This window comes from Melanotaenia boesemani, chromosome 6 (assembly GCF_017639745.1).
Source record: "Melanotaenia boesemani isolate fMelBoe1 chromosome 6, fMelBoe1.pri, whole genome shotgun sequence".
Classification (NCBI taxonomy): Eukaryota; Metazoa; Chordata; class Actinopteri; order Atheriniformes; family Melanotaeniidae; genus Melanotaenia; species Melanotaenia boesemani.
Window position 1 is genome coordinate 8,277,846 of NC_055687.1, and position 17,445 is coordinate 8,295,290.

At 39.6% G+C, this 17,445-nt stretch overlaps 1 protein-coding gene across 7 annotated transcripts in view; it reads right to left on the bottom strand.

Annotated features, from left to right (window-relative positions):
* Positions 1-17,445, bottom strand: part of LOC121642399 (thrombospondin type-1 domain-containing protein 7A) — a 212,574-nt gene that overhangs the window by 72,035 nt on the left and 123,094 nt on the right. For all 7 annotated transcript variants that reach the window (XM_041989126.1, XM_041989125.1, XM_041989127.1 and 4 more), the window contains 3 exons: positions 5,069-5,184; positions 4,034-4,169; positions 2,484-2,587 (listed from right to left, as the gene is read on the bottom strand). In XM_041989126.1, coding sequence (XP_041845060.1) covers positions 2,484-2,587; positions 4,034-4,169; positions 5,069-5,184 — 356 coding nt within the window. The remainder of the gene's footprint in view (positions 1-2,483; positions 2,588-4,033; positions 4,170-5,068; positions 5,185-17,445) is intronic.

Here is a 17,445-nt window from a genome sequence, read left to right on the forward strand (position 1 = left end):
ATGGCAATCATGGTTCATTGTTTTAATGTATTAAAATGGTGACAACTTAATGTTTTAACAAGGTGATAGCTGGAAATAACAAGGCTGTTCTAAACAGTAGGAAAAATAAAAAAATGTATTAAGTTCTGAGCAAGACACTTGCTGTGTACACAAATACTGACAATACTGCAGATGACACTTTGAGGTGCTCATACTTTATTAAACATTTGTACTTTATGCTTTTGTTTTAAGAGACTTAAGAGCTCCGTCTTGTTGTCTCCATGACAATTAAAAAATGATAAAAAAGGCTCAGACGTCACAGCCGGAGCAAAGTTTAAAATGGTCTGATGCCCCTTCTTTTCCTCTACACATACCGTAATTAATGCTGCAGTCGAAGTTAGAATCACTTCATTGTTGGCTCCCGGTTTAATTTTTCTGCTTGACCATCACCAGTAAAATTCTAGTCAGCAAGTTATATAGTTCTATTTATTAAACAAAGAAATTACCTAAATATACTAACAAGAATTTTGTCGAATTGATAATATAATAAATAAAAGCTAAATATTTATCAGCAAGTTACTGTTCTGCAAACAAACTTTACTTCAATTCTTGATAAAGAAATCCAACTTCTTGTGTTTTCATTGATTTTTTCCCATTCGAAAATGATTTGAAAACCATTTCTTTTTGCTTATTGATTGCAGAACCAATAAACCAATTTAACTGAATTAAATTCCATTCAATTGACGAGTCACAGAAAACTTTATTAAGTAAACAAGTTTAAGTCGAACTAATATTGAATTCATTCCAGTTAAATCCAAATTACTTAAATTAATTATTTTTTTTAAGTATTTATTCCAAGTTGTCATGCTAAGGAATCCAACAGGCAGGCTACTGGCCACCAGTTTTCTCTGGGCTATTTCACCTACATGGACCAGTTCATTGGATAATTACTGGTGCCTGAACAAGAGAGATCAGTACCAAACTGTCCGTGGTTGAACTTCAGATGATTGAAAAGAAAGTAATTGAGAATAAAACTGCCAATGAAAATCAGTACAAACAGAGCTGTTACCACCAGGGTGCTGTGTTAATTTGTCCCTCTGGTATTTGAGACCTTTCATTAAAACAGGAAAATGAAACAACATGTGAAAAATGACCATAATGTATCTGCTTTAAATTAAAACACGTATCTGAACTGTACAATTCAGATTTCATGGTTTAATATAAATCATGAAAGAAGCAGACACAATTTCATTTCTACTTCAGTTGGTCCGAAGCCCTCAAGTCAATTAGCCTTTAACTGCATCATCATATTCTTTGTTCTTTCAATAAAGGGTATTACTTATGTTGCTGCAGTATTTCATTTCCTTGTTTCGCAGACATTCTGCAGGGCTGTACTTTCATGGAGAAATCAATCTCCGAGCCATTTTTTTTTAACCCCCATGGGCATTGCAATTGGTTTGGAAAGCCTCTGCCTGATGGTGTGTGAGGTCATTTCTTGTTGTGTGTATGTGTTTGAGGGAAAAAGAGGTCCAAGCTCTCTGCTCTGTGTTTAATGGAGCCACTACAGTGTTTTTCCCACTCTAAGGAAAGCCTCTGTGCAGGTAAACAACACAACATCCTGTCAGAAACTACGGAGCAGAGAGAACAGTGTGTCTCATTTGATCTGAGTCAATGACAACATGATTTCTACTGTTTAGAAGTGACAGAGGTGTGAAGACAAGGGCAGGGGGAGTGGTCTGGACATCACTTGTCACATGGTATCAAATCTCTTAGAGGCCGCACAGGATCCCAAAGTCTGAAGTGGACCTTATAGCATTTTCTGGAATAAGCTGATTCTTCTTCTATTCATGCAAGCTAGCGAAAAAGAAGCAGGAAATATAAGCACTAATAATAGCTTTCCATAGGAGGTGGAACACAATGAAACTGATCATTCTGTGCGACCCCTTAAAGTGGATTTTTATGAAAGCCTCTCAGTACTCTAAGTTACAGCTTTATACTTTAAAGTATTTGCCACTTATGCATGAAGCCTGTCTGAACATGGGACTGGGCTGCCGTTTGTTTTTGGAAAAGTGCAGAAACTTCTACCAAATTCCACAAGACATATGATTAATATTGCATGATTCAAGCCTGAGGCGAAAAAAAGTCAGTAGTGAAACAACTCTGACTGTCAAACAAGTCTCAAGAGACACACCACGAGATGGGAAAACATTTCCTCCCCAAACTCTCCACGATTTCAAAGAAAAAAAACAAAAATAACCTGAAAAGAAGAAAAACGCCCCCCTGAAGTGTCATCCTCAGTGTTGCCACATCTTGTAAGTAGGAGGATTTAATGCTTCTCTAAGTAAATTGGCCTTTTCTGTAAACCTTGGCACATCCGTCAGCTGCCTCATGGCCGGGCTCCAGATGCAACGAGATGAGCAAAGATCTAATTTCTGATCATTAGGAATGGTTCAGTGAAGATATAAAAAAAGGAAAACAGGATGTGGGAAGATTTGTTTCAGCACCTCTGGTCTGAAGTCCTGGTCCACAGGTCTCTTGTGCACCAGGGGAGTCTTTTCTGAGAAGCCATGGGACTAATTGGCACTTTCTCCACTTGTGGGTTTTCCACCTAGAAAAGATGAGGTATGTACAGCCATGTCAGTGCTAATATATATATATATATATATATATATATATATATATATATATATAAACATTTTATAAACATTTGTACTGCCCTGTGTCAGAAAGTCTCAATGTAATAAAGTACTATAGATAGAGTATTTTCAATAATTAATCCATGCTTTTGTCTAAGTATGAAGATTTTAATTATGTCTTTTACATTTAATCTGCACCTGCAAAGCTTCCAAGATAAATTTGTGGCTCACATTCAATGAAAAGCTGCAACCAACCTCCCATCTGCACCAGAAACAGGTCCAAGTTATTTCCACATACTGAATCACGTACAGAAATGACTTATTTTGGGTGATAAAATACCACATTATATGCATTCATTCTTGCACAGCATAAATATGTTTGATCAATATTTAAATTCTTTCTGTAGTATTGCAACAATTCAAACATGCTGCCAGACAGAAGTAGTAGTAAAGCAGCAGCTGCCAGGCTCCAGCAGAACCCTGACGTCTAATGTGGCTTGAAGTACATGAGCAGACTGAAGACACAGAGAGGCCTAATCCACAGAGAAACGGTATAAAAGTAAGGAGACATAAAACGGCTTTGAAATTAAAGATTGGGACACCAGTCACTGATTGGGTTGGGCTGCTATGTACTGTTTTTCTCCAACTGGATCAGATGACACAATGCACATCACAAATCATTTGCAGAACTATGAACTACCTCATTTCTTATTTGTATATACACACAATGTTTCCCATGTCCTACAAAATCTCCAGGAATGGATATCATACTGACAAAAACACTTTGCAGCTGCATTTCCTGCTTTTGTTAAAATACCTAAAGGGGATATTTTATGTTTTTAGGGGTTTTCAGTGTCTTAACAACACTGCCTTAAAGAGGCGGGAACATAAAACAGAGTGTTTCAGACAAGGATAATAACAGATGTTGCAGGAGACTAAAGAAAAATGTTTCTTACAATAAAGTTCATAAAATTGTAAGATCATAAATTCCTAAAATTCTGAAACTGGTTTATTTTTAAGGATTTTGAACAATTGTATGCATCAAGAAAAGATTATGCATTAATTCATACTTTCTTTATTTACTATTACCAACAAACAAGCATACCAATGACCTAGTTCAATACTGTGCAAATGAGGTAATTTGCTATGTCTGAGAAAAAAATAACCACTCTGTTGTGGAGAAAATATTTGCCTGAAATTATACTGGAATTTGGATGTTCTGACAGCCTGACTAAACACTGGGCTGTTCCAGATAGCTTTGGGATTCTTACAGTAAGATGTTTAAGCTTTTTGGGGCTGTAGAGAAAAGTTATCAGAGTGAGAAAGAGATTAGTAAGGCTAAATTTTTTTTTTTTTTTTTGCCATGCCAGAAATTGAAATCTGATTGTAGAAATCTGGGATTAGTGCTGCACTGTTACCTGAAACCTGGACAGGTTTTGGGGACCTCACAGTCCCTTTCCTCCTCAAGCACCTCCGGGCATTCCTGTCCTCCGTTGGAAGGCATCTGGATGATAAGACGTTTCCTTGATTGCTTTTTCTTCATGGCGTTACCAGCTGAACAGACAGAAACAATTACTAACTTTAGAAGCCTGTATGGGAAAGGATGAGAAAAATGTCAAAGTGATAAGCTAGCCTGCTCTGCTGAGACGGCCACTGCCAAATCTAATAGGACAGTTATTGTTGATGACATGTACATCTGATCACTGTGAATATCAAGTCAACAGTGATGTAAAAAATTCCCATTAGACCTTGAAGTTGACTCAGATTGAATTTATGGTATTTACATGTGTGGAGATGCCCTCGAGTAGTTCATTAAGATGAAACAAGCCTCTGGATGACCCTAAACCCCCCTTTAAACCTTTGTACATGGGTAGCGTGCAATTCTCTGTACAAGGTGAAAACATCAACAGCATCAAATTAAAATGCACAGCTGCTGATGCAACACACTCAGAGACTTATGCCTTCCCATCACACAGAGAGGTCATCATAATGTGGACGGTAATGATTTTCTGACGTAAATCAATTTAATGTTTTTCGCCGCTCAACAGCTTGGGCAGCGGCCACATGACAAAGGTGACCCTTCAGCTGAAAATGTTTTTTTTTTCACCACATGAAAACAACAACGCCATGAGCTCGATGACACTTGTAGTCAAGGGTTGGCACGTTGGGAACCGTAGAAGAGATCAGCGAAAAAGTGGTCTTACATGTCAATCTGTCTCGTTAATCACCTGTACCGAGGCGTGACTGAATGTGTTCGTCTGACAGCCGGCGTATCAGGCTCAGCATGCAGCTGATCAATATTCCCAATTTAAACTAGCTGCTGTGTTTACAGTTATAACAGAGTTAAAGAAGATTACCTTTGCTATTTAAGTATTCCTGCCTATAAATATTTTTGTCCTTCCTGCGAAAGCGAAGCAACATTTCTTTTTGCCAGCATGAATTTCTGAATATACCTGCATCACAAGTAACCGAACACTCTGTCCAGTCGCTGAATGGAGTGATGATGCAGTCTTTCTTGCAGAGAAGCTGACATGGTCGCATGGAGTTTGGGCGAGGGCCATCTGGACACCTGGAAAAACAAACAAACAAACAAACAACAACCTAATTAATTTATCAATTTGTAAACAAATAAACAGGTAAAAATAAAAATACTAACATAAAACAGCAGGGCTGCTGCAGAACTAAACATCATCAGATCCAAGAGCTGGACCAGATAGCAGATAATGCAGCAGCAGAATCTGAAGAAATGAACTTTTTCTGGCGTTCAGTAATCTCATATATTTTTTTTATTTATTTCTATTTTTATTAAGTTTGACAACATATCAAAATTACTAGAATAATTAACATCTTTACAGTCTTTTCATCCTTCCCTCCTAAATGTGCTGGAAAGTGAAAACAGGAAAGGAGAAGCACATTAAAAATAAACAAAGACAAAATAGATAAATACGAGAAACGAATAGAAAAGGAGGAGAGGACTTTTCCCCCTTCCGCTCTCTTCTTCCGCTCTCTTCTCCCTCCATCAGTATCACAGTTTATATAAAAGTCTTCTCAATTAGTCATGATCCTTCATGTTCATTTCCTAGTAGACGTGTGTTCATGTAACATATGAAGGCATAGTGAGAAATAAAGTCATCTGGTCCTCATCAGGTCCTAAAATGTGTATAATACAACCTCAATCAAACAACAACAAAACATATCAGGTGATTTTTTTTTCCTTTATTCTTTCTTGGTTTGTAAAAGTGTTGTATTTCTGATTCAGGGCTCTGGTTGAAAATTTCATACCCATAATGAAATATCTCTGCAGACATAAAGTCTATTAAGATACTTTTGGATTCATAGTAAAGGGGACAGTTGAGATTTAAAGATGAGAGATAAATTATAATGGCACATAGCACAAATGAAAAAAGTTTCAGGCTTGCCTAAAAAAAAAAAAGAAGATTCTCTGGAATGATGCAGCTGTAGCTCTAATCTTCTATCACGTTATAGTACAATATGTGACTATTATCGCTGATAAAGTGAAGCAGAACTAAATTAAGGCAGTTTTAGGGCAGACAGTTCAGGTGAGGTCTCCAAAATGTTCTCAAAGTCCCCAAATATGGGGACCTCAGGTTTTAGAAGGTTAACATGGTGACAAATAAATATCTATAGAGATGCAGGATCTCATTAATCAGATGACTGCTTGAATATAAAATATAATTACGAGGCACAGGCTAGGGCGATAAAACCTCCATAATCATATCTTCAGTCTTTTCTGGCTGATGGACACTGTCTGGCTGACTAACAGGACATGAAATACATATAGCATAAGTGGTCACATCCCCCACCAAAGCAGAGCAGGCTTCCCAGAAATATAAACAAATCCATTACAATTATTTTTCTCTGCAAGTAAACAGTAACATTGAGCTCCTTAGGGCCAAGCCAGCAGAGAAACATATAAACAGTAGCAGCTTCAGGATATAAACTCCCTTGTTTAAATGGATTCCGCTATCAGTGAGTAATAATCCTTTGGGAGCCAGAGAATACAGGGTCAAGCTGAGGTTTTTACAGGCAAGGGTCACGGTTAATCTCCCATCATTTAAGCACTTTAGGTCCCCTGTGCATACTACAGGACCAAGATAAATAGGTCAGGCTAGACCTGCTGAAAGTCATCTGGTAATCTCATCTTTGCAACACTGCCTTGTTGGTCCAAAGGCCAAATGTTACTGCTCCGCTTCCTCATCCTAAGGTTGAATCTGATATCATCTGGGTCAGGGTTAATATTGCAATGGATGAGTGTTCTCCTCTGGGCGTTCCACACTCGTTAGCAGGGAAATGATAGGGAGTCTCACAGGTGAAACGTAATAATGTACAGGCAACACAAGGACAGATTTACTTTTAATACCAATAGACAGAGCTAAATCCCTCTCGAGCAGAACAAATCCTCTGGTGTCTTCATGAAAGTGAATGGTCCAGAGAAAATAAGCAGCTGCCAGATGCAACAGCGGGATGATGCATTTACATTTTCATCCGATGCTTATGTCCATAAAGAAGTGAATGAACAGTTGTATTACATGAGGACACTTCAACAGCAGAAGAGGCCGGATTTTATCAGTTCGTTTTAAGCTCTTTATCGGGAGAAGGAAAGCAGAGTCAAACATTGAACTGCGTAAATATCTTAACATAATCTGTTTAAAAACAGAACACAACAGCAAACCTGCATAAATGAAAGTCTGATGACTCAAACTTTTCATTTTATTTATTTAAAAGGTCCTTCCTCTACAGCAAGTATCCACACAAACAGTTAGGACAGCTGAATTGAAGTCCTCAGGGCACCCCTGTCATTCCTCCAGGACTTATACTTAACAAGAACCAGGAAGCATGCAGGGAAAGTTAGTGCTGACGCTTCACACCCTGGACACCATCTTCTTCTGCTCCTTCCCTGCGGCAGGCTCCACAGAGCACTGCACACATGGAAGCAGCTTCTTTCCCTTCACAACGATCTCTCAAACAAGCCATGCGACCGTGCTCTGCTAGAAAGAACTGCAGCCTGGTCTGAGTCTGCAAACACTGTCCTGTGCAAATTTTTACAACACCACAATTCGTCCTCTTATACTTGTTGACATAAGGCTGACACCGGAACCTCCGAGTAGACTTTATTTCTGCGTAGAGTATTGTCTATAAACAATAATGGCATATAATCTTATGTGTCTTATGTACTGTCTGTAAATAGCATTGATTAACAAATATTTATATTTTTACGGTAATTAAGAATAGGGACCAGACATATTTCAACCAAGATTAGAACCAATGGCTTATTTCTACGTTTGCTCTGCAGGCAGGTGGACGAAAAAACTGTAATATATACATGGACAACATATGATAACACAATACAGGGACAGAAACATAACATAAGACATGGATTGCAGCATATATTTACATCAAACAGCTGCATATTAAAAAGTCATGTAGTCATATTAAATAATATTTATAATAAAGAAGAAAAAACAGCACATGGAACATAATTACCTGTGTTTTCTTGCATTCTTAGCCAATAAACCTGATAAGGATTCTGATAAATAAATGGCTATAATTATTTTGCTGCATAGAGGGGTTCACTCCTTGCTGATCACTTATTAGGATATTTATCTTAGTGTTTAAGCTCAAGCTGGATCAGCATCTGTTAAAGCACAGCATTTGTTAAGATGATCCTAAAATGCTTCGGCTCTAAGATCATCTTGATAGAAGAAATTAAACCTTTGACCTTGTTATATTCCCATAACTACTCAAACATAGTGTCTGATATGAACTCAGTTTAATACTTGTCAAAAATCTTAAAAGAATATGAAAACTAACATTTCTATACAAGCCGAGCAAGCAGTTTAAAAACAGACTTTTGCCTGTGATCCACAGTAAAAACACAAACACTAAAATAACCATATATATATGTGTATATTTTTAAGAGTTCACCTTTTCTTTCTTTCTTTCTTTCTTTCTTTCTTTCTTTCTTTCTTTCTTTCTTTCAAAGATATCTGCGTGTGTTCTGGAGAGGTTACCGGGGAAACAGTAGTCTTGAGCGTTCATTCAAACCCCGAATACATGTTTATGTGTTTCTAATTGAATTATGACTATTTTCTCTGAAAAGGAAGGGATGCTGGTTGCCTGAACACAAAAATCTATCATCAAGAGTCTATTTTTAGTTTTCTTTTAGGTATTGTTACGGGTGCTGCTCATTGCAGACAGCTGTGGCTCATCCTGCATGCAAATGCCTGGCCCGGTCATGAGTCGTGAAAAACTTTTATGACTTTATTCTGTTTTATGAATAAGGTCTGGTCCTTAATGGGTCTTATAACAACACAAAAAACATAACATTGTGTCAAATGTTAATTAGTAAAACTAAACTATAATGCAGAAAGTGTTTTTAGAAAGTTAACCTATGAATCAGCAGCGTGTAGATCCACTTTTAGAAGCAAGTATTTAATATGAAATGTCAGTCATTGTGGAGAAGTTTTAATACACTCTACTTTTTGGTGTTGCTTTGGGTCATTGAGGTTTGCAGCATTTGTTTCTGCACAGCTCTTTTAAAGCCCCACCACATTATTTCAGCTAGGCTGAGGTCTGGACTTCAATTGGATCTTTGCAGCACCTTTTGCATGCACCCAGTTTCAGCCAAACTTTTGCTGTAAGACACATGGCCACACATTTGACTCTACAATACTTCATGGTTCAGTTCACTCAATACCTGTGGTTGCAAAACAAGCCCAAATTATCTTCCCTCCACCACTGTGTTTGACTGTTGAAATGAGGTGTTTGGTTTCCTACCAACATGCTGCTGTACACTTTAGTTTGATCTGTCTTAAAGACATTGTTCAAGAGATTTTGGTGGTTTGTTCATTTTATTTTTTTATTCTACTATCTGGCAGCTGCTGCAAATTTGTCATGAGTTTTAAGGTTTTAAAGTTATGTAGTGTTACTTTAAGACATTTTATTTTCTCCACCTGATTTTAATAAGTCACTGATCTTTGTACCGTTGGTTCACATGGCTTTTAAGGAGAACAATACATCTTAGTTCAGCTGCATCACTAAAATACACACAGCATGCAGTATAATTTGAGAAATTGTTGCATAACTGTGATATAAAATTGTTATTCTAAAGGTGGAAAATACACTATATGATGCTTGGTGGATAATGGTTGGGGTTTTTGTTTTGTACTGGCTGTGAATCCTGACGGTAAATTCACATCTGTATAAATCTAAACTAGGTACAAATGGGTGAGCTCATTGGATGGTCTTTCCTTATAAAATCTTCCCAGCTTTACCCTCTGGAACCAAGCAGTGTGTTTTACATATGGGGTAATGAGCTGAATCATTGTAGGTTTCCCTCTGCATCCTTTTTGTTCACATTTCAGTCTAATTATAATCCAGCCAAGCTAATGATGGGTATTATCCAAATTTAGATGATTAAAATTCAGTTGCAAACCAGTTTTCTACATAAAAAAAAAAAAAAAAGAAAAAGAAAAAAGAACTGTTTGCCTGCAGAAAACAAAACCAGTCACAATCTTTAGAGCAGAACGCTTCACTGGAAGACCATTCAAGGTGGTGTGAAAGCAACTTGTAATGTTGTCTTTATGCAGTTTTTATTACATATACATGTTGTCCTTTTAATGTTATTTGTTTTAGGAATAATTGCTTTTGCAGGGATTTCGTTGTACACTCCAAGGCAGTTGGGGTTTTTTATCCAAATGAAACCATTTCTTATCGCATAATTTCCTCCTTTGATGCCATCTCACTTCGAACTGGAGGAATTCACTACACTCCAGTAAATCCAAAAATGGCCCCTGGTTTTAACTCACTCGCTGGTTCCAGTCAGCATCACAGCGTTGTAATGATCTTTAAATGTCATGATTTGTGAGAGGGAGGCGTGCACAACGTGGCACTAGAAGCGTGTCCCAAAGCGTGACATTAAAATGAGCAGCCGGCTAATGCTGGTGTGTTGCTTGCTGCTATTAACACAGCGAGTAATCTATTTAATAAGAAGTTGTTTTCTAAAAAAATGAGCAGATGGTTGAGCGGGATGAAGAGAAAAGATTCAAAGTAAAGAACAGTCAGTAGTTTTAAGTGCATGCACACATAAAACAAGGTCTGGTGGGAGAAGATAAGGCCTAATTAATTTCATTATCAAAATTCTGGACCATGAAACAAGAACATCATTTGTTTAATTTAACATAAAACAGCAACAGTTCTTTTGCTGGTGTCCCTTTTGCTGGTGTCTTTCGGCCCACTGTCTCAAGAGATTTAACTATGTCAGTCAAAAACAGGAAACAAATTAGAAAAACAGGCAGGTGCAAGGCTGGCTGGGTATAAAAATGCTACCGTCGAACATCATAACCCTAGATCATTCGCTCTCCTTTTCACAGATTCCACAGCATCAGTGTGATTATACAAACACACATTTGGTAGCAGTCGGCACACAGGCTGTCAGAATCAATAAGCAGACGTTCTTTTTGCCTCACACCACAACATCTTTCTCAATATGATGATAGCAGCCCAAGCCTGAGGCACAGACATGTTTGTCTCTGTTGTGTCGCACATTTCTATTGGGCTTTGAAAGGCAGTGTTTATGCCAGTGTGTGTGTGACATGCACTCTGTGAGGTTCACTGCCTGAAGCTGTGGGAGGAAGACAGCTCGGACCCATCTGCGAATGAGATGGGTCACATCTGCATAAGCAGGGTGCAGGCTGGTCCTGTTTATTTGCTATGCTGGGATCCCACGGGTGCTCTGATCAAGACTACCTGCCAGTCGGATTGTGGCAGATGAAGATGTGAGTGCAGAAAAAAAGAGAAGGAAAACATATTGAGCAACAGATGGTCAGGAGAGTACAGCTTTGGTCAAGAAATGTATAAAGGAAAATCTTCACTTAAGTGCTGGTTTTTATCCTGGAGGCCCAGAAACATCCAGGATATCACACTGACAGAGGTGGTAGACTTCAGCTGTCTATAAAACTAGTCAGGTGATAAATTAAAATAATGTCATGACTGAAGGATAGGCCAACATGACAAACATTCAAGGGACCAACAGATTTCTGTGATTTAATGAGCACAAAAATGGCCACTGGTTTCCATCACTTCTCAGCAGTGTTTTATTTTCTTAGTAAGTGACTGTGACTTCCTTTAAAAAATGCACTGGCCACTTTATTAGGTACATTCCTAATAGCAGGTCAGAACTGCCTTGATTCTTGGTTTTATAGATTGATATTAGAAACATTCCTCAGAGATTTTGCTCCATATTGACATGACAGTTGTTGCAAGTTTGTTGGCTGCATCCATGATGAGAATTTCCCGTCCCACCACATCCCAGAGCTGCTCTATTGGATGTGAGATCTGGTGACTGTGGAAGCCGTTGGAGTCTAGTGAACTCATTGTCATGTTCAAGAAAGCAGCTTGAGATGTGGTGGTTAAATTATGCCAATTTGGTTCTATGGGGTTCAAAGTGGGCCAACATCAGCCTAAACCACTGATTGCTATCATGATGTTTCCACCAAATTCTGGCCCTATCATCTAAATGTGGAGCTGAAATGGAGTCAACGTTTTTCCATCTTCTATTGTCCAGCATTGGTGAGTCTGTGTGAATGTAGCTTCAGTTTCCTGTTCTTAGCTGAGAGCAGTGGCACTAGTGTGGTCTTCTGCTGCTGTAGCCCATCTGCTTCTCGGTTGGACATGTTGTGTGTTCAGAGATGCGATTCTGCCATGGTTGGAACCAGTGTTTATTTGATGTCCTGTTGTCTTTCTATCATCTCCGACCAGTCTGCCCATTCTCCTCTGACCTCTGATATCAACAAGACATTCTAGTGTAGACAAATGCTGCTCACTGGATAATTTCTCTTCTTCAGAACATCCTCTGTAAACCCTAGAGATGGTTGTGTGTGAAAATCCCAGTAGATCAGTACTTTCTGAGAGACCCCGACCAACCCATCAAATCTAAATGCTGCCATGTGATTGGCTGTTTGCTACCTTTTTACTTTTTACTGTCTTTATTGCTTTTATTTTGGTGTAAAGCACTCTTGTCAACTGCACCTTTTAAAGTGTTATATAAACTAAGTGGAGCTGGCATTGTATTTCTGTCTTTGTAAAGTGGCCATGCCACCTCCTTCATACACATAATTTATCAGTCTATTAAATCATTATATCTTCTTTTGTCAATCTTAATATTTGTAGTCTGTCTTCATTAGATTTTGTTTTTACATTTTTAAGCCTGACATACTAAATAATTTGTGCACTCTGAAATTCTTTCTTGTCTTTTGCTCATGCAGATTCAGTACACATGATTTGGTATTTTCCCGCTCTGTTAATTAACTCATGTTGCTTTCAAAACTTTCCTATTAAAGTGCTGATTGCTAGTCCCCTTTGGAGCATAGAAATGCATAGCTGGAAAAAGCAACTGGCAATCAATTTAATAGGACCCATCTTAGTGACAGTGTTAGTCATTGTAAGCCAAGGATTCAGTCATTTTCTCATGAGGTGTTCAAATTATTTCATCTCCTGCCTCTGTGTGTTTGAACTTTTTAGTATTCAGTGCTACAAAGGAGCAATGTTCTACACCCGGGGAGTTTTTATGCCAGGGTGTAATGAAACCTGGGCGCCTGCTGGTGACAGTATTATTAAGAAAACTAGCCTCAAGACTTCTAAAAACATAGCTTCAGTGTTAGATTGTAAAAAACAAACAAACAAACAAACAAAGAAACTGTAACTAAAACCGACAGAATAATCAGCACTGTGGTATGAATATGGGAAAAGTTTTCAGCACCACAGACAGCACCACTATCTGCACACAGGCTCCAGTTTGACGGCATTTTTAGTTTCTGTCTGTCTGTGGGGTTTTTCTCCAGGCAGTCAGCTGCTGAAGCTGTGATGACACATACAACTTGTTTTCTATAACACAAACCATAAATTTAATTATTTCTTTGTCAAGACGGGGAAGGGAGCTGAATCCCATACATGCTGGAAACTGAGATCCCCCTTTATTTCACAGAAAATCGGATCTAACTTTTTGACAAAGAAACCTTTGGGATCTTAGACTTTTAACACAAGTATGTCTTTGTTCCCATGTGCACTGCTGAATTGAATGAAACTAAAAAAAAATGCTTTTTCTACACCTTGTGAAAGCTATCATACAATTCAATTTTGCAATGTGGCAAAAACTAAACTATCCCCTTGCAAGGAAGAAGTGAGGCTGTGCCACTACCTGAAAAAAACAAACAAAAAAACAAACAAAAAACCACTCCATTTGTTAATAACTAATCTATTAATATGTTAATGTGGTTACGCCTACATCTCCACCCACCAGCAGATGATATACGGTTACCCTGTTCTCCCACTCTGCTACACAATGCAATGGCCAGTTAAAATACTGGAGTGATTCAGTTGAAATAGAAAGTAATTCTCAAGACGACAAAGCTAAATTACACAAGGCTGCATGCAAGCAAACAACTGACCAACATCCCTGCTCATACTGGTGCTGTCTCCTGGATTAGTGATTGGAATAGCAATGATCAAACTCAGCTGGCTGAAAATGAAAATCTTCTGGCCTGAATGTTATAGTATTTTTGATGGGACAATATGACATCTCTAAATAACCCAAATTTACTTCTACTTTAGTCATTTGAGTTCATTTGGTTTTGATGCTGTAAGCCTTCATGTTATACATATCATGACAGATTTATATTGTTTGGATTGTAGGGCAATAAGATCAAATGTCAAAGGTCAATATGATACAAAATGTATTGTACTGTATTTCCACTAGTACCCACTTAGCCCTACCTTAACTCAACTGACACCACACTACCGCAGTTTTTCCCATTACAATATAGGACAATGGAGGTGCGTTCAGTGTCAGTGGGGTCATCTTAGCAATGTGGCTAGTAAATATTGTGTATAGTCAAATGTGTAAGTCATTTGTTCACTACACACATGGAACAACGTGAGCTGCCATTAACTTCACCAATTGCTGGAAGACCTTCTCATTACAAGTTGCGTCGTCCAGGTTTGCTCTGGATGTTTTCCCTCGGCCAAAAAGCACAAGAAGGTCTTCATCTCTCTTTACACCATTGTGATCTACTTAACAGTAATGGTCTAAGGTGACAGCGTCTTTCTCTCTACTTGTTTTTAGCTGTGATTTTATTTAAATTATTTTAAGCTCATTTATTGTTTTGGATTGTGGGAATCTCTTTTTGACATATGCCATTGGTTCTGATTTTGTTCTGGCTGCAAAATCAATTTCCCTCTGGGGACAATAAAGGATTTGAATTGAATTGGTTGTTTTTGAAACCCTGCCGCTGCTGCCAATGTATGTCGCGGGTTTGGGGTTTTAAAGATGGCGGGGTCGGAAGTCGTTCTCATAACTCATCCCATCATGTCAAATTCTGGCCAACAGTGGCCTGCTATCTTGACACGTCATGATTTTCAGCCTGGCTCCGCACCTTCAGAACCCCAACGGAGTAGGTGCTAAAAATGTATCTACACACCAAGGGAAAATCCTGACGGGAAAACCTACAAATTGGGAGGGGTGGTGTTTGCTAGGCTAAGTGTCTAGAAGTGAGAAAGGCCCATAAATAAGGGATGTTGAAAGCAGATGGCCTTTCTGGAGACTTTGCTTTAACTATCTGTACTAAAACTTCCATAATTTTGACACTGTTGTAGAGTTAATGTTCAAACATTTCATTGAGGTTTAGAGCTACATCTGCTGCATTTGTGCTATATGCCATTTACATTTATTTTTCACTGGTAATGCATACACTCATATTTAGATTAGATTAGATTAGATTAGACTTTATTATCTCACAGTGGAGAAATTCACTTGTTACAGCAGCTCTTGTTATAGAATAAAGTACAGAGAGGCAAAATAAGGTGAACATGCATCACAGCAAGAAAGTGCAATAGAAATTATTTACAAGTCTAAGAAAAGCAAAAATATGTACCGTTATAATATAAAGATATATATATATATATATATACATACATATATATACATACATACACACATACATTATATATATATATATATATATATATATATATATATATATATATATATATATATATATATATATATATATATATATATACATATATATACATATACATACACACACACACACTACATCCATACATAAAATAAAATAAAATATAACAACAACCTCACAGACTATATACATATTTACATGGTGATGGTGGGATATGAAGAATATGATGACATTGATAATGGGGGGTATTGCACAGTAAAATATAAATAAATATTACACAGTAATATGACTATACAGACAAGTTGTACAGTCTGACAGCAGTGGGGATGAAGGACCTGCGGTAGCGCTCCTTCCTACACTGAGGGTGTCTCAGTCTGCTGCTGAAGGAGCTGCTCAGCCCCCCCACAGTCTGGTGCAGTGGGTGAGAGGTGTTGTCCATGATGGATGTGAGCTTGGCCAACATCCTCCTCTCACCCACCTCCTCCACAGAGTCCAGCGGGCAGCCCAGGACAGAGCTGGCCCTCCTGACCAGCTTGTTCAGTCTCTTCCTGTCCCGGTGGGTGCTGCTCGCTCCCCAGCAGACAACGGCGTAGAGGACAGCAGAGGCTACCACAGAGTCATAAAATGTCCTTAGCAGAGGCCTGCATACTCCAAAGGACCTCAGTCTCCTCAGGAGGTGGAGGCGACTCTGGCCCTTCTTGTACAGGGCGTCTGTGTGGTGTGACCAGTCCAGTTTATTGTTGAGGTGAACACCCAGGTACTTGAAACTGTCCACCCGGTCAATCTCCTTCCCCTGGATGTTCACCGGTGTGTGGGGTAGTGTCCTTCTCCGGAAGTCAATCACCATCTCCATGGTCTTACTGGTGTTTAAGCACAGGTGGTTGCGCTCACACCAGTCCACAAAGTCCCTGATGACTGACCGGTACTCCAGCTCGTTCCCCTCAGACACACAGCCCACAATGGCTGAGTCGTCAGAGAACTTCTGGAGATGACAGCTGCTGGTGTTGTAGGTGAAGTCCGAGGTGTAGAGGGTGAAGAGGAACGGTGAGAGCACTGTTCCCTGAGGGGCCCCCGTGCTGCAGACTACCACCTCAGACACACAGTTCTGCAGACGCACGTACTGTGGCCGGTTGGTGAGGTAGTCGATGGTCCACGCGGCTAGCTTTCCATCCACACCAGCTCCTTCCAGCTTCCCCCGCAGCAGCACCGGCTGGATGGTGTTAAACGCACTGGAGAAGTCAAAAAACATGACTCTCATGACGCTCCCAGCGGTCTCCAGGTGAGCCAGCGCCCTGTGCAGTAGGTAGATGACAGCATCATCCACCCCGATGTTTGGCCTGTAGGCAAACTGCAGCGGGTCCATCGCGGTGCACACCACGGAGCGGAGGTGACCGAGGATGAGCCTCTCCATGGTCTTCATCAGGTGGGAGGTCAAGGCGACGGGTCTGTAATGGTTCGGTTCCTTCGCGTGTGATATCTTAGGAACCGGAACCACACAGGAGGTCTTCCACAGGACAGGGACCTTCTCCAGGCTGAGGCTCAGGTTAAAGATGTACCTGAGCACCTCACAGAGCTGGTCTGCACAGGTCCTGAGCAGCCTGGGGCTGATGCCGTCGGGTCCTGCAGCTTTCCTGTTCTTCAGCCGCCTCAGTTCTCTCCTCACCTGGGCCGATGTAAAGGAGAGGGGGGAGGTGGAGGGCAGTGGGGGGCTGGTGGTCGAGTCCATTGGTGTGGAGTGGAGATGGGGGGTAGGTGAAAGTGGAGGTGAAGATGAAGGTGGTCGGGGGAAGGTGATGGTAGACGCTGGACTGGGGATGTGTGAAGAGGGGGGAGGG